General features: G+C 42.4%; 1 protein-coding gene across 2 annotated transcripts in view; it reads left to right on the forward strand.

Moving 5' to 3' along the window:
- sdk2a (sidekick cell adhesion molecule 2a) overlaps positions 1-24,766 on the forward strand; it is an 85,103-nt gene extending 60,337 nt beyond the window's left edge. Inside the window, exons 16-45 of one of the 2 annotated variants that reach the window (XM_039825703.1) lie at positions 1,173-1,313; positions 1,675-1,856; positions 4,653-4,768; positions 5,002-5,197; positions 5,287-5,385; positions 5,505-5,696; positions 5,880-6,001; positions 6,170-6,279; positions 6,685-6,835; positions 9,258-9,495; positions 9,589-9,704; positions 9,852-10,041; positions 10,319-10,417; positions 10,575-10,769; positions 10,983-11,184; positions 11,294-11,397; positions 11,687-11,757; positions 11,856-11,991; positions 12,232-12,288; positions 12,735-12,836; positions 12,968-13,083; positions 13,204-13,390; positions 15,058-15,195; positions 15,864-16,025; positions 16,156-16,281; positions 17,073-17,237; positions 17,324-17,464; positions 18,782-18,950; positions 21,261-21,390; positions 22,842-24,766. In XM_039825703.1, coding sequence (XP_039681637.1) covers positions 1,173-1,313; positions 1,675-1,856; positions 4,653-4,768; positions 5,002-5,197; positions 5,287-5,385; positions 5,505-5,696; positions 5,880-6,001; positions 6,170-6,279; positions 6,685-6,835; positions 9,258-9,495; positions 9,589-9,704; positions 9,852-10,041; positions 10,319-10,417; positions 10,575-10,769; positions 10,983-11,184; positions 11,294-11,397; positions 11,687-11,757; positions 11,856-11,991; positions 12,232-12,288; positions 12,735-12,836; positions 12,968-13,083; positions 13,204-13,390; positions 15,058-15,195; positions 15,864-16,025; positions 16,156-16,281; positions 17,073-17,237; positions 17,324-17,464; positions 18,782-18,950; positions 21,261-21,390; positions 22,842-23,261 — 4,573 coding nt within the window. In that variant the 3' untranslated portion in view covers positions 23,262-24,766. The remainder of the gene's footprint in view (positions 1-1,172; positions 1,314-1,674; positions 1,857-4,652; positions 4,769-5,001; positions 5,198-5,286; positions 5,386-5,504; positions 5,697-5,879; positions 6,002-6,169; positions 6,280-6,684; positions 6,836-9,257; positions 9,496-9,588; positions 9,705-9,851; positions 10,042-10,318; positions 10,418-10,574; positions 10,770-10,982; positions 11,185-11,293; positions 11,398-11,686; positions 11,758-11,855; positions 11,992-12,231; positions 12,289-12,734; positions 12,837-12,967; positions 13,084-13,203; positions 13,391-15,057; positions 15,196-15,863; positions 16,026-16,155; positions 16,282-17,072; positions 17,238-17,323; positions 17,465-18,781; positions 18,951-21,260; positions 21,391-22,841) is intronic. The other variant, XM_039825704.1, reaches the window with a different exon arrangement.
- The last annotated feature ends 2,856 nt before the right edge of the window (positions 24,767-27,622 follow it).

The following is a 27,622-nucleotide window of genomic DNA, read 5'->3' on the forward strand; positions in this document are numbered from 1 at the left end:
TTAAAGATGTTGCTGGTAGTCTGTGTAACTGTGTATGCTGATGAGAACAGCGTTGCACTTCAGGGACTTTCACAGTTCTGGAACAATCCGTTCTTCTCCCCCGCCTTGGCAGTTCTATGGAAGTGATTACTTCATGTGAGTTAACTTTTTGGTCTTCACTCCTGTGGGAGTGAGCGAGAGACGAGCCAGCTTCCGGACGGACCTTTTCAAGATAAAACTGTGAATGAGCTGAAATTGCACTTTGTGAAGACATGATGGGTGCGCTGACCCAGCTTCATCTCTCTCCCTCCTATTAACTGTCTTTGCCGTACTGCATAGTAAAATACAGAGAGGCTTGAAAGAGCTAGAGCTTCACACCGACTCAAATCTCGAGTGAATTCTCTTGACTAGCAAGACAAAACGGTCATCATCATACAGCGCCTGCCCCACACACACACACACACACACACACACACACACACACACACATGCTTAGCTCATCATGAATCACCTATACACACACCACTGTCCGACCTTGTCCGCATCAACACAACCCATTTGCTGTTTTTATACCTGCAGCAAGGAACTCCCTCACAAGCCATCACTACCCTTCACATACCTTTTGCGCCACACACTCTTTCAGAGAGTTCCTGTGTGAATGTGCCCAGACAAGAGCACACCGCAGGAGGGTGACTGAGCGTCAGTGAGAGTGCAGGGCTTTTTCTGAGGCATCTCACGGGCACACCTCTTTGATCCTAAACACTCTGCTTCATCTCCTTCAGAGCAGTGCTCCAGTCCACTGGGAAGAAATCAAGATGTCATCTTAAATTGGCTTTAGGGAAAAGTCTGCCTGGATCTCTCTTTCTTGTTCTTTTATATCTTTCTCTCACTCACACTGTCTCTCTATTGTGCTGCTCCATTTCCACCATGGCCTCTTTGATCCTTGTCTTGCCATAGCAAGATGTCCCTCCGCGGACAGTATTATAGAGAATATGCTTTGGACAAAGCCACATGTATCCCAACTTTCCTTTATGGTGTTCCGAAGAAAATACAAAAAGCTGGCTTTATTATGATTTGATGCCTATGATGAAATAGGATAGAAATATGCAGAAACTACCGATAATTAATGCATGGTTTCACTCTGTGTCTCTTCTTTAACCTCTCTTTTCCTTTTTCTTTCCTTACTGCTGCAGACTAACTCTCCCCGAGGAGCCTCCCAGCGCCCCCCCTCAGACAGTCATCGCAAGTGGCCGCACCAATCAGTCCATCATGATCCAATGGCAGCCACCCCCGGAGAGCCATCAGAATGGGCCACTCCAGGGCTACATCATCAGGTAAGAAGACCATGACAGGCTGCATTATTTTTTTCCTAGGGACAGGTGTCTGTCTGGGCCAATGCCATTCAGATGTGATAATAACTGTTATGTCAGCTCTGTTTCCTCCTCTCCATTTCGCATCAGTCTCGCTCACTGCTGCAATAGAATAATTGGTGCCAATTAAATACCTTCCCCTCCATTCTGTTGTCACCTCCCTTTTGTTAACCATTGTGTGCATGGCTTTCCCTCTTTTACCACTCTCCTCCCTCTCTTTTTTAGGAGAATCTGCGTTCTAATATATTTTTCTGTCTGTGTGGTCTCTGTCTGTCTCTCTGTATCCCGCCTCGCTCTGTCTATCGATTACTCCCTCTGCTGCAAGGTACTGTCTGTCGGGGCTTCCAGTGGATTGTCAGATGAAAAACATCACCAACCCAGACCAGACCAGTCTGCTTCTGGAGGACCTCATCATCTGGACCAACTATGAAATCGAAGTGGCGGCTTATAATGGAGCGGGCCGAGGCACCTACAGCCACAAAGTCACTGAATGGACTCTGCAAGGGGGTGAGTGCAACACACAGGCTTTACATATTCTGTAGATATACAAAGCCTACAAACAATCCAAGCTACCAAGTCTGCAAGCATTATGTTATGAATTTCAATTTTTTTCCTGCAGTTTAGTTGCTATAAGAGGCTTTATTTAGTTCTACAATTTCCATTCATTACCTGGAGTCTCATCATGTTAGTCCCTTGGCTAATGTTAAACCTGTGGCATAAAACTTGTGACTGATGGTTAATCCAATCATCTGTTTTTAACGAACAAATTAAGAGCAATTACAGCCCTGTTTTTCCCACAGCATTAAAAAAATCCTTTGCTAACCTTGAAAAGCTGATTCACACATGTTGTGAAGAAGACCACAGCAGTCATCACTTAGTACAGACTGCAGCAGCAAGGCTTTTAAAGGAATGTGAAAGACATGGTCATGTAAGAGCAATTTGCCTCTCAGCACTGCTTATTTGTTTTGTATGTTTTTATGTAGCCTCGTTAATTTCTCAATAGGTTCTGCAGTACTGTAGAACAAATTGTTTGCAAACATGAGCCACTATCTTCCTTTTCCTTTCCCCTTGCTTTTACTTTTACTACGTTTTTTTAATGTTTAGATTATTTTTATCTCATAGATTCTCGTCATATCACCTATTTTGGTACGGTTTCACAAATGAAAAAATGTTCATATTGACCACGCGGAGACGTCGGCGGGCGTCTCTGAGCACACATTTAATTGATTCTGCACATTAATTACCTGGTGATGATGTGCGTCAGACTTGTAACATACCTTTAGATTTTGCCAAAGGAAGCTGCCTCGGTTGACTCGGTTTTCTCATTCTACATGCTGAGTAGCATAATTAGAACACGCAGTATGAACTTTCCCCGGTGTCATACAGCTACATATTTTTGTCACGCCCAGTGATTTCAGCACATTATGATCCTTGCCTCCCCTGTCTATTCAAAATCTTCAGAGGAGGAAAGTCAACTTGTACTAAGCCAAATCTAAGATTATTTTTGCCACCGAATCTAAGACATTTTATAGAAATAGAGCCAAAGTAGGCTATAGCTAATGCATCAGCTTGTTGAAAGGTTAACCCATGTTTTCATTCCAGGAAGATTGAATAATGCTCACTTTACTGGCTTTCCTAAAAAATCCTAGATCATAGATTACGCAGAGTTCAAATTGCTGCTGCTAGCCTTTAACAAGCACAAGAAAGAGGATATCGCTCCTGGTTTAGATACGCTGCTGCGCTGGCTTCCAGTTATATTTTAAATTCCTTTAACTTGTATATAAAGCTTTGAAAGGCTTAACACACTCACATATCTCTGAATCCCTGTCATGTTACATCCACTCCATGGACAGAGATCTTCTACACCAGACTCACTAAATATTCTCAAGCGCACTCATAAGAAGATTCGGAGTGTTTCCATTTCCTTTCCCTGCTTAAATGCATTTATTAGAGAGGGTGAATCAGCAGATATTTTGACTTTATTAGGTTTTACAGGTGTTTGTGATGCTGTATACCAGTCTGCCAAACTTGTTTCAAGTTTAAGTTAATTTATTTGTATACCTTTTTGTTAAAAAAATAAATAAAAATAGACAGGAAAGCAGTAGCATAAAGTATTTCTCATACTTGCCTGACAGCAGCGGGTCTGAACCCCACACTCATTAAAACACACACAAAATTATTCTCTCTGTCCGAGTTGTTAATTGTGCTTCACATTTGTCAATTTTACCAATCGTTGCTTTTGATTTGCTTTCTTCGGTCTTTTCTCTTTTTTCCGCTTTCATTTTTACATTTCTTTACATTCTGCTGTATAAAGATGTTGTTTTCTTTAGTTCATTTGTATTATGAGCACTGAGCAGGTGTGTGTGCGTATGTGTCTGTGTGTTTGTTTGTTTGTGTGTGTAAAAAGATGGCTTTTATGTATGTCAGTTTCTTTTATGTTTCTGGATGATTAAAAGAAATACTTTAAAAGCTTCAGAGATAATGGAGTCTACCTGTCACACATGATATCGTTAAAACCTTGGAAACTTCTTCACCCTTGAGTAATGCCTGATCAATCAATCCATTAATAAACCAGTCCAAATCAGAGTCTGATGCATCTGCAAATAAAGAAATGTACACATATATATATATATATATATATATATATATATATATATATATATATATATATATATACAATTTTCTTTGTGTTCAATCAGCAAAACTAAAAAGATTCTTATTTTATTTCCATGTCTCTTCCCCTGCCAAAAAAATAGATAATAATTTCATCATCCAAGTCAGTGTCAGTGAAATACGACAGTGAACAAGGCGCTCATGTTGTTTAGCTCAGCTCTCATTAATTGGATGTTTCTGTCACTCACTCCATTAAAGGCTCAAGAGATGATCATGATGAGCATTTAAATACGCTCAAAACGAAATCGCGGATAGCATGGGAATATGAGGACCAATACTGGCCAATCAGCTTCATTAATGTTGGACTCCCCGACTGTTTTCTGGTGTTACATCAGAATCGCATGCTCACTTCAAACAAACTGCTGCAGGGTTCACCTGGAAGCTGCCTGAGGCAACCGCTCTCACACCCGGTTTGATTGGCATGTTCTTACTTCCCCAAATGAGCCAAAATAAAATAAAATGCTTTAGCCTGATTCTCACGCTCTAAACGAGGCTGGTCTGAAAGTGCCTCTTGTACATTTTCATTTTTTTCCTTCCTTATCTCATTACCATTCTCTCTTTTCCCCCCTCCCTCTTCCTCTACCTCTCCCCCTCTCTGTCTCCTTGGTTTTTCTCCCTCCTCTGGAACAGTGCCCACTGTGCCACCAGGAAATGTACAAGCCGAGGCTGTCAACTCCACCACTATGCGTTTTACCTGGAGTGCCCCGAGCCCTCAGTTTATCAATGGAATCAACCAGGGATATAAGGTGAGCCCCTTTATGTCAACTGGTGCACTCTAGTGGTCAGAGCTAAAGGAGCACTGTCCACACAATCTCATTACGTTGTCTGAAAGCTTAATTTTCTCAATAGATCATAAACTTAAAAGATGTGAACGGTATTTATTTGACTTTTTACTTTATTAAATGTAAAAAAAAAAAAACAATGTTGATGCTGCCAGTGGTGTGCCTAAAATGTGTGCATTAACACCCATCACTTATAGCTGTTGGCCTGGGAAGTCAATCGTGCAAACGAGGTCAGTGTGGTGACAGTGCGGCCCAACTTCCAGGACAGTGTTCATGTTGGTTACATCTCCGGCCTGAAAAAGTTCACAGAATACTACTCATCAGTGTTGTGCTTCACTACCCCTGGAGACGGCCCGCGCAGCCCGCCTCAGCGGTTACGCACACATGAGGACAGTAAGTTTTCCCATTCAGTATATAGTATTTACAAATAATTACATGTTGTTCTGTCCGTTTACTGCCTCTTTTTATTTTTATTTTTACAGCCCCTGGTGCTGTGGGACACCTTAGCTTTACTGACATCTTGGACACCTCACTAAAAGTCAGCTGGAAGGAGCCACAAGAGAAAAACGGTCTTCTCACAGGTAACCATTAAAGATAACTATGCAAAGTTAACATGTCTTCTCCGCTTTTCTCAATGTATGATTCACCAAGCTGTGTTTACTGTGAACACTGCATAACACTATTTGGATTTTGCCTCCAGGCTATCGTATCTCCTGGGAGGAGTTCAACAGGACCAATACTCGTGTGACCCATTACTTGCCCAACCTAACTCAGGAGTACAAGGTGACAGGGCTCACTGCTCTCACCACTTACACCATCCAGGTAGCAGCCATGACCGCCAAGGGCCAGGGCCTGCTCTCCGCCTCCACTATTTCTTCTGGTGTACCACCAGGTGATTGTTCAGATGAATAGATTAACTGTTTGACTTTAAGTTGAGAATGTAAAAGTATGTCAATTATCCACTGAAAGGGCTACAACCACTTACTGTGACTCAACGGATTTCTACTCAGCTTTTTCTTAAAGCAGTGACATTCGGGAATTGATTTTAATGTCCTTCCTCCATTCTCCTCCACAGAGTTGCCCGGCCCTCCAACCAATTTGGCCATCTCCAACATCGGGCCTCGCTCTGTCACCCTGCAGTTCAAACCTGGTTACGATGGCAAGACATCCATTTCCCGTTGGCACGTTGAAGCCCAGGTAAGATGCTTCATATCTATTTTTAACATAATGACAACAGTTGTTTTTTTTCTTTTTTTTTACAACTTGTTTGATGTCTTCGTATCAGTGTACAGGTATTACGATAACAAGTGGGTTGTTTAATTTGTTCTGCTGCTGATATCACCCCATTCTCTGTGTGCATTTCAGATTGGCATAATAGGAGAGAATGAGGAGTGGCTGATGGTTCATCAGCTGGCTAATGAACCTGATGCTAGATCACTGGAGGTCCTAGACCTGAACCCCTATACTTTCTACAGGTGAGCACACACAGGGCGGCTGTGGCTCAGGAGGTAGAGCAGTTGTCCACCGATCGGTGGTTCGATCCCTGGCCCCTGCAGTCTACATTTAAAGTTTCCTTGGGAGTGTCCCAAGATACTGAACCCTAAATTTGTCCCGATGTGCCATCAGTGTGGAAAAGTGCATTCATTTCATCTGTTGAGCAGGTAGCATTTTGTATGGTATGAATTTGTGTGTGAATGGGGTGAATGGTGCCTGTAGAAAAATAATGAAATTGATCTTGGGCATGAATGTCCCATGAAAAGTACATTATGAAAATCATTGAACCTAATACATTGTTGTTACTGGTTATCTGTAATCTTGATGAATCAGTTTACTGTTATGTAAAGCTTGATTTATCCATCAGCTGGTTTCCTTTGCCCCAGGTTCCGTATGCGTCAGGTAAACATTGTGGGCACCAGTCCTCCCAGTCAGCCCTCCAGAAAGATCGAGACCCTGCAGGCCCCTCCAGACATCTCCCCCACCAATGTCACCCTGCGCACAGCCAGTGAGACCAGCCTGTGGCTTCGCTGGGTGGTAAGTTGTCACAACCCATCGCACATTGGGCCTTGTGTATATGAATTAAGTGTAGTTTTAGTAGATTGTTATTAGATTTAGATATGAATGTCTAGGTTTTTCCTATTCAGACTACACTGAATGCCTTCACATGCACATAAGCTATTTGAAATTGCGGTCTTTTTTTCTTTTGTGTGCTCTCGTTGGTGGAAAATCATGTTGGGACTGAATTGGCAATATGCCCTTGGGATATTAATTGGATACAACATTGATAAGATAAGCTTTTTCGAATCAGATTTAGGCAATTTCCGTTTGCCCATCCAAATCACAAAAAAATCCAATTTTTCATGTATTTAAAAGTTTGACATTAAATTATGACTTTCTCCTTGACAGTTGGCTTCATCTCAACTGACTTACAAGCCTCCCTCTTATAACCCCCCCCCCCCACACAATTTAGAATTCTGCACACTCCATTGGGTCTTAATTGTGTACATTATCGTTTTTGTTCATGAAATGTTGGCTTTTTCTTTACATTTGTTCTTGTACACTTGGGGTTGTGATATGATGAATACAGGCCATGGCACTGATGATGTTTTTACGCGCTCTGATTATTGCTGCTTCCTGTGTCAGCATTTGGCCAGTATATTCTTTGCCACATCTGTCCATTATCATCACTGTGCCAGTGCTTGAGCAGTGCCAGGCAGTGAGAGAAAGAGGAGAGATACCGCAGCTCCTGCAGGATTATAAAGAAGGCATGTCACCTGGATTTAACAGCAGATGGGTGTCAGCTGTGCGATATGACTCTTTAAAGGTGCACTATGAGATACTGCATGGTTTCAGCACGATTTAATTTTTGTCTCAAATCGTAGGCATCTCTTCTTGATCCGCTAGCTGCCTGCCCCCTGAATAAGCTGTGAAGAAGCCCGGTCTCGGGAGACAACACAGGGGTCGTAAACGTCAAACAAACACTAGGGGCACAGGCTATGCACCAAGATACAACAAACCACGTTTGCAGCAGCTACTCTTAGATACAACTCACGCTACTTAATCAACTCTGCTCACTGCCCCCCCATTATATGCATGCGCACTAACCCCCACTCCCTCCCTCAACCATCTTGTCGGTGATTGGGTGGAACGTGGCTTGTTGTATTTTGGTGCATAGCCTGTGCCCCTAGTGTTTGTTTGACGTTTTTGACGTGCTTGACGTGACAACCCCTGTGTTGTTTCCCGAGACCAGGCTTTTTCACGGTGTATTCAGGGAGCAGGCAGCTAGTGGATCAAGGAGCGATGCCTGCGATTTGAGACAAAAATTAAAGGTGCTCTAAGTGATGTGATGTGTTTTTTAGGCTACAAATTTTGTTTTCACATACAGCAAACATCTCCTCACTATCAGCTAGCTGCCTGTCCCCTGAACACACTGTAAAAAAACACAGCCTCTGTAGACAGCTCAGGCTCCACAAACAGCAACAAAAACAAACCGCGCCAACCTGCCCCACGAACCATAACAAACAGTGTTTCAGCCAACAACCGACAAGAAGGAGTTGGTTTTGCTAACGCTGCTGTAGTGATGACTCAACCAGCTCCTTCTTGTCGGTTGTTGGCTGGAACACTGTTTGTTATGGTTCGTGGGGCAGGTTGGCGCGGTTTGTTTTTGTTGCCGTTTGTGGAGCCTGAGCTGTCTACAGAGACTGTGTTTTTTTTACAGTGTGTTCAGGGGACAGGCAGCTAGCAGATAGTGAGGAGATGTTTGCTGTATTTGACGAAAAATGTAGCCTAAAAAATCCGTCACATCACTTAGAGCACCTTTAAATTGCGCTGAAACCATGCAGGAACTCATAGTGCACCTTTAAATGAATGATAAAGCTCAATGATTGTGACCCTTTTCAAAAGATGTGCGTTAAACTGTCATAAATGTTTGAGGTCATGGCCGTGGAAGTCTTAATCAAGGCCACGTTAATTTCAAGCACTTTGATAGAAATAAGCCCAGTACATATTTAAGTATACTTAAGTAAGATATACTGCATAGAACAAAGGATGGTCTAGTTTTAGATTCCTACTCACTGAGGGACTTTTGGTGATTGCAAACACCCTGAAAGCACAACAGTTAATTTCAAACCTGTACCTATGCCTTTTAAGAGCTATTGTACATTGCCTTATATTATTATTGATTTAACAGATTTAGTGAATGTGCTATTATTTTAAGACAATGGAGTATTTTTACATTTAATAAAACCAATAATTGCAGAACTAAGTGCTGAGAGGGTTTAGCTTTTCTTCCCATATTGCTTCTCATCATTCCTGACAACACCTCTTAGCTGTTGTAAAATCACGTTGATGTATGGCCTCTCATGGCTTATTACTTTATCATGCACTCCGTTATGATGTCATTTATATTGATCTTGCTTGAACTGGAGGAATAAAAACAAAATAAAAATCCTCTTAGCCTCTTCCAGAGTGGGAGTACAATGGGAATCCAGATCTCGTTGGCTACCGGGTCCAATACTCTAAAGCCGGGTCTAAAGGGGGAGTTCTCTCCCATGTCATCATGGACCGGCAGGAGAGGGAGTTCACTATCGAGGACTTGGAGGAGTGGACAGAGTATGAGGTCAGAGTTCAAGCCATCAATGGTATCGGCTCTGGGCCCTGGAGCCAGCCAGTCCACGGCAGGACCAGGGAGTCTGGTGAGGAAGGAAATATATGCAAACACATGCCAAACACATGCACAAAGGTGTGCTTGAAGTGTGCTAAGCTCTGTGCTTGACCTCTTACTGTAGTACCCTCCAGCGGACCCACCAACGTGTCAGCTTTTGCCACCACCTCTAGCAGCATCCTGGTGCGGTGGGGGGAAGTCCCAGAGGCTGACCGCAATGGACTGATCCTGGGGTACAAGGTCAGCCCCTTACACCATTCACCTGGAAATTGTCTCTGTTTAAGATTAGGATCATCAGGATTTAGCATCGCTAATTTCTTTCTGAAAAATAAAAAAATCGCCTTAAAGTCATCTAAGTGTATAACATTCAGTGTATGTGTATTTAAGGTTGTGTATAAGGAGAAGGACTCAGACACCACTCTTAGCTTCTGGGCAGTGGAGGGCAATACCACCCATAGTGTCCAACTGACTGGTCTGGGCAAGTACGTCCTGTATGAGATCCAGGTCCTTGCCTTCACACGTATAGGAGACGGAAGGAGCAGCTCGCCGTCCATTTTAGAGAGGACCCTGGACGATGGTAAACAAATCCAGCTGACCCTTTTAAATTGTATAATTATCTAAACAAACTTATTGTTAATCAATTCATCAATCATTTTCTTGTAGGAAGTATTTTTTCAGCAAATTATTGAAATTTTCTGCCTTAAGAAACATGTTATACTTATACGTTTTTTTTAACTCTTGTTTTAAGATGGATATATTTCCTTGATTCATTTTCTATGAGTGGATTTATGTCACATGTATTACTCTTGTCTGAGTTGTCTGATTTGTCTTTTTGTTGATTTTTCGTGTGATAGTACCTGGCCCTCCAGTCGGCATCCTCTTCCCAGAAGTCAGAACCACCTCAGTCAGGCTCATCTGGCAACCTCCTGCACAGCCCAATGGCATTATCCTGGGTGAGTTTGCAATATACAGACTTTCATCTATGACATCAGATATTATCATGAGATAAAAAGAAATGTCCCTCAAAAATACTGTTGTTTGATTTTGTAGTGCAGCTGACTTGTTCTTTTTTCTGCATTACTTTATATTGATATGAGTTTGTCCTCTTAGCCTATCAAATCACATACAGAAGAAACTCTTCAAATAGCAACGCCGCCACCGTAGACGTGCTGAGCCCCAGCGCGCGACAGTACACAGCGTCTGGACTGAAACCAGAAATGGTTTATGTATTCCGCCTCACTGCTCAGACACGAAAGGGTTGGGGTGAGGCCGCTGAGGCTTTAGTGGTCACAACAGAAAAGAGGGGTACGTGTAAAATACTGCAGCTATTTAATTTATTTAAAATGTAATTTCCCCTTGTGGGATCAATAAAATATTCACCTCTAAATTTAAAGTACAAGATTGTGTGTGTGTGTGTGTGTGTGTGTGTGTGTGTGTGTGTGTGTGTGTGTGTGTGTGTGTGTGTGTGTGTGTGTGTGTGTGTGTGTGTGTGTGTGTGTGTGTGTGTGTGTCTTTCAGCCCGACCCCAACCCACGAGCCGTCCCGTAGTGCCTCAAGAGGACGTGCAGGCTCGCACAGTGCTGTTGTCATGGGAACCAGGCAGCGATGGCCTGTCCCCCGTTCGTTACTACACAGTCCAATACAGAGAGCTGCCGGACAGCAACTGGACTGTCCACTCTGCATCAGTCAGCCACGAGACCCACTCCTACATAGTGGATAGGTAAATGTTCCCCTCAGTGTCAGCAGTTTTTTTTATTATTCAGTCAAAAAATAGAATGAGTAGGGTAAAACATGTCGTACACATTGCTCTCTTTTATTTCTCTTCAAAGGCTAAAGCCTTTCACTTCATATCAGTTCCGTATAAAAGCCACCAATGACATTGGAGACAGTGAATACAGCCAGGAAAGCGAGGCCATCACTACACTACAGGATGGTAAGATTGTGCGACTGGAGCATTAGACATGAAGCAAAAATGTCACCATTACGCAGTCATTATCCGTTGATGTTCTGTTCAGTTGTACAAGAACACTTTTGTAATTGTATGAACATGCCTTTACATTGATGTTTTGTCTTTGGAGTTTCACAGAGAATGCTTTACGTCAACAGTGTGTGTGTTTACTCTCAAGCTGTTCCCTGGCAGACTGTTTGAATTATATATCACTGTGTTCAGCTGTGTTGGTTTGCTAACACCACCATTCTCTTTTTTCCCCTATCTTCTCTAGCTCCAGACAAAGCCCCAATAATTCTGTCTGTTACACCTCACACCACCACGTCTGTACTGGTCCGTTGGCAGGTACGCTGTTGAGTTACTTGGCACTGTGTTTTGTCATTGGAAGCATGAATGTGTATTTGTTAAATATTGGGCATTAAACAGACCTCTTCTCTTTGTAGCCTCCCTCTGAGGATCACTTAAATGGAGTCCTTTTGGGGTTTAGGGTCAGGTACCGGGAGTTACACTACGACCGGTTACGCAGCTTCACTGTGCGCACAGTTAATAGTCCCTCTGCCAACTGGGCTGATCTCACTGGTGAGTTTACTTGTTCACTGCTTATCCATCAACTACTTCTGGTTATATGCAGAAAGTGCTGCTACCTGGAATCTTAAATGTACTTATTTTTACATCCAAGTATTGCTTTGATGCTATCAGTAAGGCCTGTGGTGTGTTTTGCTAAGTAGACAGATAAGTCAGCTAATATTGCTACTCTTCCTCAATCCTGTGATCTACCCTTGTTTTCCCAACCCTGCCCATCCTCTGTTTAAACTCCAGCTCCTTACAGCATCAGGAACTTGAGCGAATCCTCGCTCACCCAATATGAACTGGATAGTAAGTCTTATATTTCCCTTTATGCCTCTCTTCCGTCACTCTCCATCTGTTTGCATGTCATCTCTTACATAAAAATATGCCATTTGTATAATAATTTACGGCAACTGCGCTTTGCACCATCCTCCCACTCAGCCGCATCCGCTGAGGGGCTGCCGCTGATTCTTAAAAAGTGTATTTGACTTTAATCTCTCCAAGCTGCCCTGACATTATTTCAGTGTGTTTTCTTTCTTTTTAATCGCTGACAAATCTTCCCCATGTCCCCACACTAACCCAATATTTTCATCACTTTGCCTTACAGTTCCACCCCTCCGTCTTTTTGTTCTATTCGTGATGTTGTCTTGCCACGGGCATCACTATGACTGTGTGTCTCTCTGGAGAAACTTCTTATTTTGCTCTTTTATCTTAACTGTTCCATTATAATGCTGCTATCGGTTCTCTCCTTGCAGATTTGAGTAAACACAAACGCTATGAGATCCGTCTCAGTGTGTACAACGCTGTGGGGGAGGGTCCCAGCAGTGCACCACAGGAAGTGTTTGTTGGAGAGGCTGGTATGTTTTGCCCCTCACTGTGCAGCATGTGCTACTTACCTTTAATCTCTATTTCTTAAATGTTAAGCAAGTCATATGAGACATAACAAAAGGGGTAGTGTTATTATTCACACTCTTTCGTTCCATTCTAGTCCCAACGTCCCCTCCCCAAAATGTGGTGGTCCAGTCCTCAACAGCCACACAGCTGGATGTAACATGGGACCCTCCTCCTCTGGATGCTCAGAATGGAGACATACAGGGTTACAAGGTATCAATAATGTGTCTTTTTTTTCTGTGTTACTGCAAATCAGCCAAGCCTACATCATGGCTTTTTTTATAAATATATTTTTTCATTGAAACATTCTAAATTCTTTTATTCTGTTTATAGATCTATTTCTGGGAGTTTCAGCTCCAGAATGAGACGGAGCGCCTGCGTACTCTGTTCCTGCCGGAGCTCGGGGTGAAGCTTAAAAACCTGACAGGCTACACCACCTACATGATCAGTGTGGCAGCCTTCAATGCTGCAGGGGATGGGCCTCGCTCCCTGCCCACCAGAGGGCGCACTCAGCAAGCAGGTGAGTTGCGATAAATCAAGATGCGGTTGAAGGGATTACATTGATTGCTCAAAAGACCAGTGGCATTAATCTTGCAGCTAAAATCTTCTGCCAACACCATGTGGCATTTCACAGTTCTGTATTTCTTTATACCCCTCTGTCTTTCCTCTGTCTGTCTCCCTCTGTCGTCTGCACAATGACATTCCTTCTTCTTATTTAATTGTATTACTTATTGTGCTGAAGTGTTTGTGTGGAGTACCATCAAAAGGTTGGTCTTCTTTTCAGTCACAAAAGGTGCTTACAAAAGAATAGATGATGAGTACTTTCATTTTTTAAGTCAGTGTGTTAAAAAAACTGGAACTGAAGTACTGCAACTTTCAGACAAATAATGTAAGACTCACAAATTGTATTCACCAAGAAATAAAAAAATGTCACTAAAGAGTGTAGTTTGGTCCTGTGAGATATAGCAGAAGAGATCAGAGTCTTCTTGGCCCCTTTATCCAAGCCACGAGGGTGGAAGCCTATTGACAGCGCAGGAGCAATGAATACAGAGTGCGGGGGACACATGTAGATTAGTTTTTTGGCCGCAGCTGCACAAAGACGTCTGTGTACCAGCGAGTGAGAGTCCCTCCTCTGCGGTTTCAGCACAAAAATGGTTTACAGTATAAATATCTCTTGTCTTTTCTGCCCCTTTGAAGGCTGTGACATTGGCGAGGGGTACAAAGCGCTGAGATCTTAAAAAACACAGGCAGGAATTTTGGCTCTCTGCACCACAGGGTAATGGGAAGTGAGCCAACACAAGCTTTTGTGAAATGTATGCAGAATTGTGGCAAAATCCTGACACTTAGCTAGATCTGGGTTGGGTTAGCACGCAGATTTCTCACAGCTCTCTTTCAAGGTTACAGAATGATTTTGCCCACTCTTATGTTGACTTCCAGTTTGCTTTTTAGTGACTTCATTTTCTCTTTTTTTTTTTTTTTTATTCAACAATGCCCTGATAACAATGAACAATGAAACCGCTTTCATTGTTTACCTCCTAGTATTTCTGATTAATGTCATCTAGCGTAACAGCTTTTCTTTTCTTTCCTGAATATATCAGATTGCATGCTGTAGAATATCAGTACTGCCTTTGGATTCCCCTCTGTCGTACTGGCCCAAATCTACTTTTGTTGCCAGTTTACCCAAATGTCTTGGGAGTTTGGAGCAAATAGGGGAAGTAACTGTGCTGTTGAAAATGTACTAAGTTAACCCTCTGAGGACAAAAGATGCACCAGCGAGATTTGAGGAATTTCAAAAAAGCCAACATCAATGTTTCAGCTTTAGCGCCAAATTATCTCTTTACACATTGCTCTTGGACAGATTTGGGGTTCACTATATAGAAAGCTGAGTTTGTTCTGAACATTTTGATATGAAACACATGGAGATCAGTTAAATGCAAATACCTTTAAAAGACCCCATAGGGTTAATATTGGGACTTATGAAACTCAGAGGAACGTAAAGAATGAATGACAAGACTCTTGAACTTTAAATTGCTTTTTTTGTTATTAATCTGTCCCAGTTTGTACATTAATTACATCTCCAAAGTGACATATCCACGTCATGTAGTAGGTCATTGTAGTATGTTTTGTCTCCATACTGTGAAGAGATCCAACTTTCATCACCTCTTTTCTCTCTTTCTTCACCAAAAGCTCCGAGTGCACCCAGCTTCATCCACTTCAGTGAGTTGACCACCACTTCGGTCAACGTGTCCTGGGGAGAGCCCAAGCAGGCCAACGGCATCATTGAGGGCTACCGTCTGGTTTACGAGCCCTGCACTCCAGTCGATGGTCAGAAACTCTGCCTTGAGCCTAATAACTCTGTCATGTTTTGACATTCCTCAGATGGCTTTCTCAGACTGTGATTTACAACCTCTTGCCTAGTTACCCTATACATTTTAACTCACTCTGCATAAGCTCATGCTCTAATCTGTTACAGGCGAGTGTTGGCCCTATGGCATAGCTGATAAAATATAGTTGGAATGCTCTGGTGAGACTTTGCACAGCTTCCTCTCTCACTGAAAGAAACATGGCTAATAGCTGGCTAAGTGTGGTTGCCTGGACCAGATTGTCAAGTAATTGGGAGCAGAGGTGGAATGCTGAGCTGAGGCTGCTGTGGTCCCTTGGCTATCCACTAATGGACCCAGAGCAAAGCCGACCAGAGCAGTTAAGACAGGGAATATCAATTGGTCTATTATAAAAAGGTCCTTGTGTTTCTTCCTATCTGGATATCTAGAAGGCTGCTGGGTAATAGACCTTTTCTGTTGTATATGCAAATATATGCATGTCTCTGATAGTCTAGGCGAGTCTGTCTGTGTAGTCTTCTAACTCTTTGCATTTGTCTGTGTGACTATGTGTCTGTTCATATGCAAAAGCTTTGCTATTTGTCGCTTGTATGTAGAAAGCAGCATCTAGAGTCTTTAGTGTTTCCTGTACAGACTCTTCTCCTCGCACTCCAGGTGTCAGTAAGATAGTGACAGTAGATGTGAAGGGCAGCGCTCCCCTGTGGATGAAGATCAAAGACCTGGCTGATGGCGTCACCTATAACTATCGCATCCGGGCCAAAACGCTCACTTACGGCCCCGAGGTGGAGGCCAACATCACTACTGGGCCTGGAGAAGGTAGGACTCTAAATCTGCGATGCATTACTGCCTTTTCTGATATTCATGCCAATAATATCATCTTTTAGGTGCCTCCTTGACTCATAGCAGGCCATATTTTCTAACTATTCACCATTTATGTCTTCCCAAGGAGCCCCAGGCCCTCCCGGAGAACCCTTTATTTCTCGGTATGGCACTGCCCTCACACTGCATTGGACCAGCGGTGATCAAGGCCGTGCACCCATCACACGATACGTCATCGAGGCCAGACCCTCTGGTGAGCCGCATACATGAACAGTTTTTGGGTTCCATTATCTCAGCTAGTGTTTCCTGTTAGGGAAACCTCAGGAGCAGCTAGACTCTGGATACCTGAAGAAGGTTCGGGAGACTTTGATGACTTACCCAGAAACATTTAATGAATCTTGATCGAGGAGAATCAGGATTAGCAATACAATTTAACCATGGTGTAGTGTCACGTAGTGCCATCCCAACCCTGAAGGTCCTGTCCTCCTGAAGGAGTATTTAAATCAATGCTGGACATACAAGATGAGAGTTTACCAAATAAGGTCCTTCTTCTGTCTATGCACATGTGAAGATGCTATCTGATCAGTTATAAGAACTATTCTTACCTACGTAACAAGTCACGTTGTAGGTACCACAGATCACATTCAGCACATTCATCTTTGGCCGTCTGGGTCAAATAACTTCTTATCCAGGGTTTCTATGTGTGTGTGTACTGCAGTTTCTGTGTGTATGAGTGTTAGGTGTGTATATGAAAGTGACTGAGTGAGTGTATGTGTAAGTATGTGTATGTAACTTCCTTCCCTGACCTTGGTGGGATGGGAGCACTTGAGGCAGCACTGTTTTTTATCAAACAGCTGTTGCGTCTCCTGAGACATAGCGTTGAACTACTACTCTGCCTGAGACAGGATATGACTTTTGCTGTTATGTTGAAAACTGACCTGAATGAGACCTGGGGTACCACTTTCTCAATTTACACAGCATGAGTTTATAAACTTGAAATTCTACCACATTTCCTATTCATATATTTTCTCATCTTGCCATTAGATGAAGGATTGTGGGATATTCTTATCAAAGACATTCCTAAAGAAGTGACATCCTACGCACTTAACCTGGACATGCTGCGAGAAGGCGTCACCTATGACTTTCGAGTAATTGCAGTTAACGACTATGGCTATGGATCACCCAGCGCCCCCTCCCCCTCTATCTCAGGTACATTAATCTAAAAAATAATGCCACAGCATGTCAAAAAAACTATATTTTTGTTCGTTAATGTCTATTATTTGTTATGTGTTTAGCCCAGAAAGTGTCTCCGTTCTATGAGGAGTGGTGGTTCCTGGTGGTGATCGCGCTGGTGGGCCTCATCTTTATCCTCCTTCTTGTTTTCATCCTCATCATCCGAGGCCAGAGTAAAAAATACACCAAAAAAACAGATGCAGGTAGGAAGCACGACTGTCTGCTAAACTTACTGCTTCTGTCTCAGTTGCTCTGTCTGCTTCTGCGACTTAAGCTTATCGACTGGAATTTGTCTTCCTCTTGGACAGCTCTGCTGAGAATGGCATTTTAACGATTGCACTTCTTAAGTCTATTTTGGAAAATGGGATTGTGAAGGCTCACACAATTAATTACAAATTACCTAGGTTTTCTTAACATTGTCTGGCTGACAGGGGAATGATGAGAATAGAGGTTAACAGTGAAACAGCTGACAAAGACAGGTGAATAAACATTATTGTTCATGTTTAACTGCAGCGAGGATCAATACTGGGATAAATGGCCTGGCAGTGGTTTAATGCTCAGGTCATTACTCAGACTGAGAGTAATTATGTAACTATAGCACTAGCCGCACTCACACCACTGTATCAAGAAGCCAATTTTCATGATTGTGAATTATCCCAGGTAACATTGCAGCTACTCGAAACCCTAAAAAACATAAGGTAGGGGACGTTAATCAATGTTGGTAAACTTAATGTTAATACTTCACATAATGGTTGCCAGGCAATCACAGTGAGGGCCTCTGGGGCTAATCTTTTAAATGTGGTCTAATCACCCAGCAGCATGAAGAATCCAGTAGTAGAGATGGTAAGGCCGGTTACACACTGCCTGCGTGGCGTGAGCGTGGCGTTTCTGTTGCGTGTCAGCTGCTTACACAGTAAAGACATAGAAAAATCCACGCAGCTGACACACAACAGAAACGCCACGCAGGCAGTGTGTAACCAGCCTAAGGAGGGACATTTGGGGGGAAAAGTAAAGGGTCAGGCCAAACCTTACTAAAGCCTCGTATCAGAGACGTTTTAGCCTAGTCAGCATTTAGCATGGTGCGAGGGTTACCAAGGTCAGTAAACAGGGCTTAGCGAGACCAGTTCAGACAAGGACTGAGTTTGTGCAGGGACACAAAGAGGGCTTCTTAGCCCCTCTCAACCCCTCCCCAATTTTCTCAGCCATGAGGCTGATCTGTCTGTTTGTTTTACTAGAGGCCATGACCGGACAGTGGGCCTGACTAACTGTCAAAAAGCAGCATTTTTACTTTTACAGCGTTTTGTACATGCAATGATGTGATCAATAAAATGCCTGTATATAACTTTTTTTGTTTTTCCGTTTAAAAAAATCTATTTAACTGTTTAAAAAAAGTATAAAACTATGTGCAAGTTCAAGCCATATGCTTGAGTTTTATTGTGTCGTTTTCAACTAATCCTCAAGACTGAAATTGATTTTCCTGAAGATCACAAATCACTTATTTCATTCCACAACCCACACAGTGTCGTCCTCATACCCCTGTCCAGGCAACCACTCCAATTGCACAGCTCTGCCTCTGACCCACGGAGAGATGGTGCGCCTGGACGAGGGACGCTTCCCAGCCCTGGAGCTCAACAACAGACGCCTCTCCGTGAAGAACTCCTTTTGCCGCAAGAACGGCATCTACACACGGTCAGTCCCAAACAATCAACCACGGTGTTCAGCTGATGAGCATGGTGCATCCATTTCCTTCATGCACAGATTGCACTTCTTAAGCATATTGTTAACTCAGTTTTCTCTTCCAATTCAGTGTTACATAAGTGTTACTTATGATAGAGACAGGAATTAATAATGTAGTTGTGTGTGTCCCCCATCATCCCTCACAATAGTCTGTCGGTCTTGAGAGAACAAACCGAGCCAAGAAGAGCCGAGCTGCTGATTTGAAACTCCTTTCGCTCCCCTCGTTGATATTCAGTGTTTGTATGAAGCAACTATTTATATAAGGGGACAGCACAACACCAGCTAATTAGCATTCATGAGCTTCTGCATTGCTCTTTGTCTGTCCATCACCGCTCTAGACAAAGGGTGCTTATGGGTCGGAGCCGGACATTTTCTTTTGGCCTTCAGCCCAGAGTTTCTCTCCAGTGCAGTGCTGTGAGAGCTGTCTCGATGTAAAGTACAACACCATCAGTATGCCCTTCTACCCGTCAGCAGGACTTTGGGCTCTTCGGTAATGTTTAGGTAAATATTAGATAAGAGGAATTTCACAAACTCTGTGGCTCAAGAAGCAAAGGGAATTTGTAGAGGCATGGGTCACACATAATTGGTGACTGGATGGATGGTCACATGGTTATTTTGGGGGATGGGAGTCCAGAGTCTGCTTCTTGTTACAGCAAAACAAAAAAAGATGTTGCTTTTTGCACATAATGATAGAATGTGCTAAATGGGGTGCATTAAGGGCAGGGTGATCTTTGTGGTTTTTTTCCTTGACCAACGAAGCCAAGAGTGGGATAAAAGGGTCTTGAGTTGCTACGTATCTTTTGAAGAGCTCCATTCTGGTACCGTACTCTGTGCTAATGATCTGTGGATGGAGGAGGAAGAGTGGGAGGGTTCCCTAGAGGATATTTGAAAGGGTGAAGGATAGAGGGATGAATTAGACAGATAAGGCAATTGCAAAAAGACAGTGCTCCTAAATAATTCAAAGCTCACTTGCAGCATTTAGGAGTGTGATTGGTAGCAGGATCCATCGCCCTTCCCCATGCGCTCACGTGACCCCATTCTTTTAATGTCTGACTCAACCTTATCTGAATTCTAAGTAGATGTTGATTTTTTCACAGTCAGCCCCCTCACGTCATCCCCTTTAACCCAGAAGAGATGTCTCTTTGTTGTGTCAACCCTTTCATGGCCCTTGTCATGTTGTGTCTTATAAGCTTCCTGTTCTTGGCATTCCCAGTGATTTAGCTTGCATATATCTCAGAACATATTCATTTGTATTTGAGAGGCTGTCAAGGTTGTCTGCTTAATTCCTTAATATTACACTTGATATCACAGCATTTTATACCTGCCTATTCTGCCCCCACAACATTTTCCATTTCAGATCATTTAAACTTTCATTTTACTTTAAATTTACTTTCATGCCATTTCTAGTTTATTTAATTCTTGAGTCTTTTTCTGAAAACAACTGAGCAAACTCTTCTCTTAATGCTGTGTTAGCCTGAGTTACATACTGAGCCCACCGATGTAGCTCAGTGATGTGAATGTAGTGCTCCAGTTTTTGCCGTCTCTGACCATCCAGTTCAGTCCCAGCAGACCTTGCACACAGCAGCAGTCATTATTGCAGAAGAAGAAAAATAATTGTCTGCATGGATGTTTTTTTCTGCTTCGCTTTATGGACTTAATGGCTGGAGATAAAAGAAACCAGGAGTTTTTTACTTGACCTGCGCTCATAAAAGAATGCAGGGCCATGCTTAGTTAAACAGCTTTTTTGGTTAGGTCAAAATCTCTGACTGACTCAATCTGTTCAGCCATTCTGCTCTAATCACCACAAAGAATCCTTTCATGAAGATGCTCATATGTTTTCATACAGGATCTTGTTTGTGCATTGAGGTGAGCTGAACTCAGCCTGCTGCCAAAGCTCCAAACGGACACATTGACAGACGAAAAATGGCGAAAGAATAAGACCAATTATAATCTCTTCCCTGTATTTTGTAACCGTGGCTTCAAGGAATTCACAAATAACCCATTTCTTAATCAATGACTCTGTGCTGAATCTCTGCATCACACTGAAGCACCTGTGGGATGTGAAGCCTCTTCATTTTTAGAACTATTTTGCAGCCTTCCATTAGTCCTATACAAGTGGTGTCAGTCACAGGAATGACAGGGCATTGTAAGTGTTTTCTCTCTCTCTCTCTCTCTCTCTCTCTCTCTCTCTCTTTCTCACAGTTTTGCTTTCTATCTCTTACAGACACTTTTTCTTTGTCTCATTCTCTCCCATCTGTCCAGGTCTCCACCAAGACCCAGTCCTGGAAGCCTGCACTACTCAGATGAGGATGTCAGCACTAAGTACAATGACCTGATCCCTGCAGAGAGCAGCAGTCTGACCGAGAAACCCTCTGAGATATCTGACTCTCAGGTAAGCAGTGACCCTGGCTTGCAGCCCATGTCCACTCCTCGTCTGGAATAGGCAATGAACTTAAATTAGAAAGTAAAATTCAACTGACAAAGTCCTCCAGGGCAGAGGCATAACCTTTCCTAACTTAAAAAATACTTATCTTATTCCACTTTCTTTTACTTTTGTCACATTCACATTCTACTGCCATTCTTTTTTTGTTATAACCACTGCTTTTCAAGTTGCAACTAGATGGCTGTCTACTTATGAAGCAGAATGACAGTCAGCAAGACATTTGCCTCAAGTGGATAACCTTGAAATTAATAGTCATGGCTGACATCTCTGGATCTGACTTTTAAAACTGATTTCTCCCATGGGAAGGAAGTACGGGGCCAATTCTCATGTCTCATGTGTCTTGAAATGTCTTCACAACTAATTAATTTTCCTCCAAGAGGAAATGCGGTATTAATCTGGGTTGCTGGGTCTCAACTCGTCATGTAATGATCTGAACAGCTCAGTGTGTGTGTGTGTGTGTGTGTGTGTGTGTGTGTGTGTGTGTGTGTGTGTGTGTGTGTGTGTGTGTGTGTGTGTGTGTGTGTGTGTGTGTGTGTGTGTGTGTGTGTGTGTGTGTGTGTGTGTGTGTGTTGTAATAGCGAGGTCCAGTGAAGGGACAGGGAGGTTAGAAGTGATGAGGGATGATCGATGCAAAAGGCAGAGAAGCTGATGGTAGCAGATTGTGAACATCTGTCTTCCCACACTTGCACTGGGTCTCCCTGGCCAATTTATCTGGTACCTGCACAGTCAAAACATTGTTCAACCTGGTTTGAACAAACACTGCTCCCGTGGGAGACACAAACTGGTGTTTTTCTTTTCCTCTGCATAGCCTCCCACTGTTTACCTACCACTTGTGCAAATAAATGGTGCTTCAACATCTGTTAAGCTGCAGTGTCTCAATAGAGCAGTAGATGGGCAGGCACTCATCAGGGACACAAATGTGCCAAGTGTGATGTTTTTTGTGAGAGTAATTTGCTCTCTGTTTGTTTTCCTCAGCCATTTCAGTGTGCTGGAACTGCGACAGGATTCACCCACACAAACATTTGTAACTTACAAGACTGATGGTTTAATATTACAACGAAAGCTAACAGCTTTCTCTGTCCAATTCTAGGACACTCTTGTGTACGCTTATCACTTCTGTGCTCCTCAGAGGTATGGCTGAGCTCTTGTGAAAGACGCTCAATAGAAGTGATTATCTGCCCCGTAGAGTTGCACATGGATTAATAGATTTCCAGTTATCTCTTAGTAGATTATATCCTGCTGTGTCATGACCCAGTATTGTGAAGTTTGAAAGTGAGGGTGCTGTATTAGAATCAGTCTTGATTTGAGAGCATGTAGCTGTCTCTGTAGTAAACATCCTAAACATATGTGTGTTTAGTAATCTCACGGTCTTCTAAGTCTTTTCCCTGATTGTCCCGCAGGGCAGCGACAGCGAATATGAGATGGATCAGAGCCGACAGAAGACCCACTCCTTTGTCAACCACTACATCAGTGACCCCACCTATTACAACTCCTGGCGCCGGCAGCAGAAGGGTGTCTCTCGTCCGCCGGCATACGGCTACTCCCAGCCCGAGCCCCTTGTGGAGCAGGAGTCACGGCAGCACCCGCCACCCGTGCCCCCTCTGCCACCTCTGCCACCTCTGCTCCCCCAGAGCGCCCCATCCCCACAGCCCCAATGCCAGGGCCAGGGCACTCTGTTCAGGTCTAAGGGAAGCCGGACTCCCACCCCCTCCCTGCTGTCCTCCGAACCCCCCAGCCAGCACAGCACCCTCTACCGGCCCCCCAGCAGCCTGGGCTGTGCCGCTCAGGCACCTACCGCAGGCTTCTCCTCTTTTGTTTGACACACAGCTCTCCTTCCAATAACGACAGGACCCTGAGGACGAGTCTTTGATTTTGTTGCTGTTGGTTTATTTGTATTTTGCTCTTTTTCTATTTTCTTTCTTCTTTTTCTGTCTATTTGACAGAGTTGTTGCTCAATATTAAGCATTGCAGGCATCTTGAATAGCGTTTTCTCCTCTGTGAAGAGTGTGCGTGTATGATTGTGTGTAGCGCGTATGATTGGTTAATCCATGTGATATGTATTTTATGAAAAGACAATCATTTGAAAGTTTTTTTATTCGTTGCTTAAGTACATTTATTTGAAGGTACAACCATGTAAACAAGGTAATAAAGAACCCAAGGTTCTGAAAAAAAGAAAACCTTGTTTTAAAAACACTGTATTATTGTTTAATATGAGAGCTTTATGGAAAAACAACCACCTTATAACCATATAGAGTATGGACCATTTGGCTTGCTGAGACTGGACTATGGAAAAACCAACTCTGATGGAATAATGTGATGTTGGACGGAGGACGAACTGATAGTGACAAATGAACTCTGACTTTGGAGAGAGGCACTATGGTCACTGCGGCCCTCGGTGGCCTTTGACTTCCTCACTCTGCCTAATCATTGTTGGAACTGCATTGTGTGTTTACTATATGTACTTGTCTAATATTGTTTACCAGATATTTATATCAGTCAGCTTCAAGCTAAACATTTTCAGAACATCACTAGTGGCAATGTTATGAATCACATTAAAGCATTGTGGCACCTTTATAGTAGTCTGGGGGATGTGTTGATTGTGTGCTAGTACTCATGTCAGTAGATATACATGCTAAGATCAATTTCTGAATGTGCATCCGTTTGCTTTTATGTTGTCAGAGAATATGACTGAGGACCAATAGCACAAATCTTTTTGGTTCAAAAGATTGTATCCAATCACACCCACTTCGGGATGCTATTAATAGCTGTCAAAGAAGAACAAGAATAACTATATTTGAACAGGTTACTGAGACATAAAGAACAGTGACCAAACTCTAAATTAAGATGTGAAACTTACAGACAGTAAAAATTCAAAAATAAAGAAAGCTGTTATGTATCTGTTCATGAGGTTGGATAAGAGTTCATCTTATTGGTGTATCTATGTTTATTTAAACTTTATTTAATGATTGACAGCAACAGGACACAAGTATTGTACATGAAATGCATCACAGAGGATCGTCATGTGAGTTCAACATGTTACAGTGTAACATGGCATTGATATGACTGAAAATGTGTTTTATGCTCACCGTACAAACATATACATATGTTATGATGAGATGTTTTCTACCACTCTTTTGAATATGCTGGTTCTTTACTAAAGGGTATTGCTGTGCTGGAGGTTGGACTCATAGTGTATAAACTTAGACAGTCGCTCCAAATTATCATCTGTCAAATTTCCAATGTGACCATCACTGTATACATCATGAAGGAAACATTATGGACCTATTCATGGTAGCGCTCTAAAATAAATTATTCTATTTTGTAATGGCTTTTTCTTCATGCCTCATCTGAATATTTTAGAATATAATATAATGGTATACATAATAATATATATTGGCAATTAAGGCAGGTGACTAATAATTCTGATATGAGAGAGCGTGGGAAAGCTATGAAACAGTGGTATAAACTCAGGATTTTAAAGGAAATATAAACCATATCAGACCCTGCTGACTATTTTACACATCCTAAGTAGACCTATTTGCATGGTCTGAAAGACAAAGTGATTATAGGTGACAATTGACCCAGTGCAGAAATAACCTGATTCGCTCAGCCACAACAGAGACATAATTGGGATGCATAAGAGCATGAATTCCAGGAAAGAATTTGAAGAAGAACCTGATCCGGTGCAAGCATGCTGAAAAGCTGGGGGAGGGTGGGAGAGTGTGTCTGGGTAATCTCCTTATTTCAGGCCATAAAACATTGATCTTAAGCGAGGCAAAGGAGGGAGGAACAGAGGGATCAGGCTGGAAGGTTTTAAGAGAAATGAGAAAGTCAAGTCAAGGGTACAGTTTGTTGGTGTTGGAACATTTGTTTTTACCCTGATTGAAAAAAAGACCCAAAAAAGAAATCACATTGACCGATCGTTACATTTGCAAAAGTGGATGGATAAGCATATGGATAATTGATCATTATGCAAATGGTATTATTTCTGAGTGGCATTACAATGATGTAAAATGTCTAAATTAAAGTTTTTTTTAAGTTTTCCCCAGCATGAAGTCTACAATTGCAGAGGAGAAATCATGTCACATCCCGTGTAAACTATATAGCCCAACTTGTCTCTTCAACAAAACTAAAGCTCAGTTTTTATAACTAAATATAACATATTGCTTTGTAACATTTTGAATTATTCTATGTTGTAAATCAAAATTATGGTAGTTCTTCATACTCAACACAACTGTGACTATTGTTCACCTTCACTCAAGTCACTGGCAAGAGGCTCAAAGAATAATCTTCTGTTCACACACACACACACACACACACACACACACACACACAGACAAACTCACAGACATGGCTTCACATCAACAAATCTGTTACATTTTTACATTTCAGTTCAGTGTCTCCTCATGGGACCGACTTATACAGAATGTGTCCTAATTCTGACTGTGCTTGTTGGAGTGCATCAGAGCAAATTTGCAACACAGCTAATTCAGCCTGACTGGTGACTCCAAAATGAGGACAAAATCAGGATGTATGATACAGAAGGAAATTAGATGTTACAGCTTCTAAAAAGTTTGAGAGGTCCTCTGGTTTTATGTTATTTCCCTCACAAGATACATACTGTATCCATCAGTATGCAGTCAGTTCAGGCTTCTTCAGTCTGGACAGTCAATAAAATGGAGATTATGCATCATAATCCATTCTGTGAGCATTGGTCCATTATAGGTTTCCCCACTGCCCTCTGCAAGGCAGGGTTTGCATCTACTCTAACCAATCAGGTCTGTCTAGACCTTTGCCATGGTTTTTTGTTCTTATGCACAGTAAATAGCAACCACCACCCAAATTGTCATGGGTGGAGCGACATGGCTAAAAGGTTAAAGGGCACAGTATTCTCTCTCTCTTATGTGGTTTATAGGCTTAGCAGTGAAGCATAGCCTTATTTTGCACCCTCTGTTGTGAAATAACTAAAATCACAAGACTGACAAAGGATCCCTCTGCACTGAGGATAGAAAGTGTTACATCACACACCTCCTCATTCAGACTAACGCAGTCTGAAACCATTGCCAAAACTCCATTGACAAAATTCCAAACTGAAAGTCCTGTAAGGTTCAAGGGTTCCCATGTACAATCTGGGACCTCAACGTCAAAAAGCCAGACAGCTAAAGATTTTCAAAGATTTAGAATTGACTTTTTGAAAGATTCAAAAACATCAAACCCGTAGCTAGCAATGGGTGAGGCAAATGCTGAGACACCAGTGCACCCTGTTGTACCCTGATGTACCACTGAACAAAGCTGTCAAAGCTGCCAATGCAATACACAAAGCTGCAACGAAAGGAGACTGTTGCAGTATAGGCCTATTTCTCCAGCAGCAGCAGCACCTAGAACTTTACTTTTGATAGGTCGCTGAGAAGTACAGCTAATAGCAAATTTGTTTTTAAACTGTACTGCATTAAAGAACTAAATGAGTACCGGATGCATGAAATGGGTGTGTTAATTCAGCACAGCTAGATAATGGCCTGGAGAAATATCTGATTACAGACCAGCTGTATGTAAATGAAGGTTTTGTAGTAACCAAGTTTCTGCTTTGTTTGGAAGTGCATTCTCTGAAATTCTGTCTTAACCAGATTTCAATAACCAGGTTTGGTGTGTGTGAGAGAGAGAGAGAGAGAGAGAGAGAGAGAGAGAGAGAGAGAGAGAGAGAGAGTCATCTTTTAGGGAAACATCCTGTTTAATATTCATTTTAAGTGTATGTTAATCATTATAGAAGAGAGTTGTAAAATTAAAATTTTTGGGGCATGGGTATGTCAAAATAGCAACTTATAACATTTGAGTTCAGTCTGTTCCTGGACAAAAGGCCACTACAGTCAAATTCTCATCATAAAGTGTCCTGTTCTCCCATCAGCTGGTGGGACAGATCATACTGGGAACATAGCCAAAGGCAGAAAATAACTTCTCAAATGTGTGTGATGGACATTGTCCATGCAACTCATTACATTCGAGATTTTCAAGAACAGCATGGATGAAAATGGCTGTAAAAGAAAAAAGTGAATAGTCATTCTATCCAGGTAGTGTAGGAGCCTGACTTTTGCCCTTTGATAACCATTCTCACATTCCTTTCCCTTGAGTTCAGAGTGAATATGCAGCCATGGGGTGCACCTTAGCTGCTTCCCACTCATTTCCA

This window comes from Perca fluviatilis, chromosome 15, assembly GCF_010015445.1.
Source record: "Perca fluviatilis chromosome 15, GENO_Pfluv_1.0, whole genome shotgun sequence".
NCBI classification, from domain to species: Eukaryota; Metazoa; Chordata; class Actinopteri; order Perciformes; family Percidae; genus Perca; species Perca fluviatilis.